The 6,340-nt window shown below is 43.1% G+C and overlaps 1 protein-coding gene across 1 annotated transcript; it reads left to right on the top strand.

The window, feature by feature from the left end:
- The first annotated feature begins 3,377 nt into the window (after positions 1-3,377).
- On the top strand, positions 3,378-4,112 carry LOC131250608 (uncharacterized). The gene is made up of 2 exons (XM_058250895.1): positions 3,378-3,441; positions 3,589-4,112. Exons 1-2 carry the CDS (start codon positions 3,378-3,380, stop codon positions 4,110-4,112), a joined length of 588 nt encoding a protein of 195 aa, XP_058106878.1.
- The last annotated feature ends 2,228 nt before the right edge of the window (positions 4,113-6,340 follow it).

Here is a 6,340-nt window from a genome sequence, read left to right as displayed (position 1 = left end):
GCCTCCATAGGCATGTCATAGATGGCTAGACGGGACACCGAAAATTTGTTCTAGCATCGGGCTGCCATAGATGGCTATGGGTGAAAATCCCTAAACCCTCTTAGTACCAGAGGACGCCCCAACATCGAGACCGAGTGGATGTATATGAGCGCATGAAGGCTGAACACTAGGAGGCCACGTCTCCCACTGTATCGTGGTCGGTTTGGAGGGGGTGTGACCTTACCCGCCTGAGTGAGGGGGCAATATCTAAGTTGAGTTTGACCAGCTTAAGGAATGGGTCCGCTATTAACGCGCCTGGCCCGATATTGGTAGGCGGATAGTGTGGTCTCTTCCACTTACCCAGTTGTGCACTCGGATAAGGGCGGCAAGCTGGCGTAGAGTGTAATAGACCCCGATGATGATCTCAGAAAGGAACCGTACTGATATGTGAACTTATTTAGCAGGATTTACATACTCATTCATTCATTCATTCACTATCCACTCGGGCTGGTGGTGCACAACTATTTATTACATGTACCTTCGCAATGGCCAGGATTTCGGTTGGGGCGCGCGACTAACCTGAGATCAGGAGTTTACCACATTGAGTCAGACTATCCAAATTTAGGTATGAGACTGGTTTGGATAGAAGTCTCTTGTGATGGACCCCCATAGCCTGCGATACTACGTACTATCATCCCGACTTCACATTCCGGCATGGTCATTCCATTCACACCACATATGACATTTTAGGTTACTGTGTTTCTACATTTATATGGTCTAGATACGGCCGATACTATTCATGAACTCATCAGGAATTGTATATTGCATCGCATCCTCGACATCTGATATTTGACTTTTTATGAATCCTTATTTGCATAGTTGTTCTATATTACTTACTCTGTTATCTTATGATTTATGATCATGTCAGTATTTCTATTTACTCTGATAATTCCTGCTCTTGTCAGTATTTCTGCTTACTCTGATAATTCATGATCTTGTCAGTCTTTCTGCTTATTCCAATAATGTACGATTTATGGATTACCAGTATTTTCGGTATTGTATGATGATGATATTGTATTGAATACTTGGCACTTACCTTGTGCACACACTTACACCACCCTTTAAGCTTTCTATAAGCTTATGCATGATAGATGCGTGCAGATAATGATAGGTTGTAGCAGTGTTGAGCTTGGAGCGTGCAGCAGTCTTTTAGAGCTTGACTTTCGATTTATGTATTTCCATTTCAGTATTGTACTCAAATGTTTATATTAGTTGATATGTGATAATGATGTTGTCTTTGTAATTTGGGTACACTTGTGATTATGCTTATTACGAGTTAAATGTTCATTGAAAAAATAAAAATAAAAAAAATCCTCCTTGTAGGATCCTAGGATCAGAATCTGGCGTATGGACGGTAGGAGCTGAGAATGGGGTACTACGGAGGCTGTCGGCACCAGATTCGGCGATCGGGATTCCTGTGAATTCAATTTTCGAGTTTGGGACGTGACACTTAGTATAGCTCCACGATCCATGCCCATGCGCATCATGTGTATGCTTGATATGAGGAGTGATTGATTATAGCATTGCCATTGAGCTGAGTTATTTAGGGGACTCCTTAAGAGACGGAGTTGCCCCACATGATCATGCGACACGCGTAGGTTTGATGCATGACTAGATGGTATGACTCATGCATCTCGCATTTGTATGACATGATCACTTGGTGCCCTAGCGATATCAGGGCTGTCGCCTCCATAGGTTCATCATGGATGGCCAAATGGGATACCAGAAATATTTGGTTCTAACACTGTGAACACATACGATGTCCTTGAGTGAGAGTCCTAGAATCCTTTTGGTACCAGAGGATACTCCAACGTCTAGACCCAGTAGATACATGAGCGCCAGAGTGCCGAATACTAATAGGCGGCATCTCCCATTATGTCATGGTTGGTTGGGAGGGGGTGTGGCCTTCTCCGCCCGAGTGAAGGGGCTGTAAGCTAAGCTGAATATGACCAGCTCATAAATGGGTCCACTATCAATGAGCCGGGTAGGTATTTATAGACTACTAGCTAGGAAGATAGTGAGGTCTTTTCGACTCGCTGGTTATGTGGCTAGGGAGGCGGCAACTATTGTAGAGTGTACTAGACCCCTGTGATATCCCAAAGATGAGTTATACTGATATGTGGACTTACTGAATAGGAATTATATACTCAATATTTGACTCATTCATTCATTCATTCACTATCCACTCAGGCCGGTAGTGCGCAATCAAGTCATCGTGTGTACCTTCACAGTGGCCAGGATTTCAATTGGGGCGCACGACTAACCTGAGACTCAGGAGTTTACCACATTGAGTCTGGCTATCCAAATTTAGGTATGAGACTAGTTTGGATAGAAGTCCCTTGTGATGGACCCCACAGCCTGTGATATTATGTGCTATCATCCTGACTTCACACTCCAGCTTGGTCATTTCATTTGCACCGCATATTGCATTGCATCCTTAGCACATAGCATTTGGTTTACTCTGCTTCTATATTATATATCCTGAATAATTTTCATGGTATTATGGACTCGCCAAAATCTGCATATTGCGTTACATCTGCGGCATATGGCATTTGGGTTGCTATGTTTTTGCATTTATATGGCCTAGACAAGGCTGATGGTAATCGTTGTTCATCAGAAATTGTATATTGCATTGCATCCTCAGCATTTGATATTTTGTTCACTATGACTCCACATTCGCATAGCCGATCTGCATTGCATAATCTGATATTGAAAAACTTATAGACTTATCAGTATTCCGCTTACTCTGATATTTGTGTTCTTGACACTTATCTTGCGCACACACTTACACCACCCTCTAAGCTTTCTATGAGCTTATGCACAATAGATGCGTGCAGGTGGCCTTAGGTCGCAGCAGCGTTGAGCTTGGAGCGTGCAGCTGTCTTCTGGAGCTTCTATTTTCTATTTATGTATTTCCCTTTCAACATTGTATTCAACTGTTTATATTAGTGGATATGTGATGATGGTGTTGCCTTTGTGATTTGGGTAAACTTGTGGTTATTCTTCTTACGAGATAAATGTCCATTGAAAAATCCTCCATGTAGGATCCTAGGATCGAAACCTGGCGTATGGGTGCTAGGAGTCGAGAATGGGGTACTATGGAGGCTGTTGGCACCGGATTCAGCGATCGAAAATTCTGTGAGCCCGGTTTCCGATTCTTGGGCATGAAATTTTTGAACGAGAACTCAACTTGTTTCTGGCCCCATGAATCCTCTGGCTCGTTCGCAATCAAGTCAGCATGGTCCGTAACCAGAATTAGTCATTCTCCCATCGACTGGTCGAATTGGCTCTGACATAAGCTCTTGCCGCCCAAGATCTCCATTTTTGCATGGAGGCTAATGCAGGGTGTAGTCCCAGTAGACGGAAGAGTCCAATGCAAAGGAGTCCAGCTAGCTTCCCATTGTAACTACTGCGAAGTGGGCCCCTCCTATCGTCCGGTCCAGGAATCTATTCTTCACCTCTTCCTCGGGGGACAGCAGGCCTCCATGGTATGGACCTATTTCAGCTCCTAGTTCAGGATCCCCCTTCTACAACATCATTCTTTGGAAGGTAGGCTTCTCCAATGGCGTCGGACCTCGGTCCCTGGTAGTGCTCCTGTCCTCTTTCGCAAGCTCCTTCCTATCCTGATCCTCTGGGAACTTTGGAAAACAAGGAACACTGCTCGGTTCAACAACAAACCAATGAGAGCCTTCTCCATTATAGCTCGTATCAGAATTTTAGCTTCCATGCTGGTCAACAACTCCATAGGGAATGCACCCCAGCAGTTCCACTCCCGAGATGCTATGGGGATCTCGTCTCCTCCTCCTCCTCTCTTTCACACTGAAGTGATCAGGTGGGCCAAATTGTCCTCGGACTGGGTCAAGGTTAACGTGGATGGGTCAATGAGAGGGAATCCAGGCCTATTTGGAGGAGAGGGCGGCTACAAAAATACCAACGGTGATCTCATTTTGGCTTTCTCTCTTGGTTACGGCATGGGCTCCAACAATGGAGCTGAGCTCCGTGCAGTTCATGACAGGATCCAGTTGTGTCTGGAATTGGGGCTGAACAAGGTCGTTATCGAATCTGATTCTTAGGTCGTCATTGCCTGCCTATCTGGTAAATCTCTCATCTCAAGGTGGTGGAAACCTTGGGTCCTTAGGATAGAGAACTTGGCGCAAAAGGGCGCTTTCATCTTCAGCTTTATTAGCAAAGAAAGTAATGGCCCGGTCGATGGTATGGCTAGGGAAGGGAGTAAGAGCCAATCTGCCAATTTTTTTCGCTAAGTGAAGGACCTTCCTTGTCAGGTCCCGTAGGGCTATCCCCTAGTCCTGCTTTGGGCCCTTCGGATCCGTCGGAGTCCGTTAGTCCACGTTAGGCCGCTTGTGGCCAGTAGCGCTAGCTCACACGACAGGTTCCCCTGTTGCTTTTTTTGCCTTAGGGGGCGCCCGAATGTCCATTTCTGTATATTTTCCCTTTATGAATGAATCAAATCTTTCGTTTTAAAAAAATAATAATAAAGTAAAATAAGCCAGTAAAACTGATAAACGGGGTGGATAAGATACATAACTCATGGTGCGCTCTACAGATTTTATCTAGTAACGTTATAACATACTGAGTTACCAGAGGTGAGCCAGCAAATTATCCAATTTCCCAATGTACAATGCAGATGTGGCCCAGCTGGCAAGAAGCGGCCAGATTTTTGGACAAGAAGTGATTGCATGCAAGCACGATACCAGAAGTTATGGGGTACCATCTTACCCGTCAATATGCCACTTGTGCAATACATCATTCTAAAACTCGCTGACTCGCTGGAAACTCGGCTTGTTAGATTTTGGGCCGACACTCACCTTGTCAACTCAAATGGAGTTACCGTCTTAGAGTGGATGGCGGATTAGGTGACAAAATGTGTGGCGGCGGCGTGGAGCACGCCTATGAGAGAAAGGTCAAGTACATACTCAACATATGGAAGTTGTTAGCCCTATTATAGAGTTTCTGCATACTGACCATATGGCCCTGTGCCAGCCCGAGAAACACCTACTTTGCTCCCCTTAAAAGTGGTGGTATTTTATTAAAAATAAATCATGCTGCAGTAAGATTCAAGTGAGTGAGGAATAGGTGTGGCACCACCCTCACGTTAGACGCCATGGAGCCCAACTTAATCTATTTATTCCATATGTTCGACGCTCATCCATTTTTTCTATGTCATTTTAGGGCATAAATGCAAAATGAAGAAATTCAAATATTAAGTGGACCATATACCGTAGGAAATAGTAGAGATTGAATGCCCTACCATTAAAAACTTCCTCGGGCCTACTCCAGTGTTTATTTTCCATCCAACCCGTTAATAATGTCACATAAACTTGGATGAAGGGAAAAAAATATCAACTTTATCAAGGTGACTATCAAGTCATCTAAACAGCGGAAGTTTCATCTAATAGAGTTTGCCCGATGTAGGACTTTATCAAGTGTAGAGTCCTAGCCTATGAACATCATTTGTAATATTCTATACATAATTGCATCATATGATGAAATCACATGCGATAAGAAGTTTAGTTTTAGATTAAAAAAAATTGTATTCTCTTGAAATTCTCTATGGTATCAGAGCCACCCATCTTCAGTCCACATTCTTGCCGTGTGTCTTCTTAGGCCACAGCGTGCACATTTAGTCCACAATCTCTGTTTATATCTCCAGACACATGGTCTTTGATGAAAATATGTTTCCATATAGCTCTCCATCTAATGCCTTCTCCAACGATGTACACGTTTAGGGAGAGCTCACAACCTACTTTGATTGGGTTGATCATTTGGACAATGCCAACAGGATTGGTTTAATTGGTTGAGTGATCATTTCGATTGGTCAAAAATAGTTCAAATGGTCTGACAACTAAATCCTAAAAACCAGAATCTGTTCGACTTGTTAATAGGGCAATTCGACCAATCGAAGGGATATTTCGACCAATCGTACAAGTAGTTTGAAAGAGGTGAGCTAACAGTCTTTTTTTTTTTTTTTGTTGGGGGGGGGGGGGTTGAATAAGATTATGCTAAATAAAAACTTAAAGTACTGAAATAAAAAATAAATCAGAACAAATCACAGATCTCAATAGTAGTAGTATTGAGAAATTGATTCAAACTTAGTTCGTAGGACAACCTTACACCAAAAACAAAGTTTTAGGTAGGACAACTTGATTTCGCGAACATTTGTAAGGATCAATATCACAAACTAAGCAAGAGATAAGAGAGTTATCTATTATAAGCATTCGCCACAAATGCATAAATAAATTACAATCATTCACCACATATACAAAACATAAATAATTCACCG

Source organism: Magnolia sinica, chromosome 7 (assembly GCF_029962835.1).
Source record: "Magnolia sinica isolate HGM2019 chromosome 7, MsV1, whole genome shotgun sequence".
In the NCBI taxonomy this organism is placed as follows: domain Eukaryota; kingdom Viridiplantae; phylum Streptophyta; class Magnoliopsida; order Magnoliales; family Magnoliaceae; genus Magnolia; species Magnolia sinica.
This window is presented reverse-complemented; position numbering and strand designations above follow the sequence as displayed.

Bases quoted from the DNA above. Each gene is read 5' to 3' on its own strand.
- LOC131250608 (XM_058250895.1), top strand. From the start codon at position 3,378: ATGCAGGGTGTAGTCCCAGTAGACGGAAGAGTCCAATGCAAAGGAGTC. The intron at 3,442-3,588 runs GTAACTACTGCG...ATTCTTTGGAAG, and splicing joins AGTCCAGCTAGCTTCCCATT to GTAGGCTTCTCCAATGGCGT.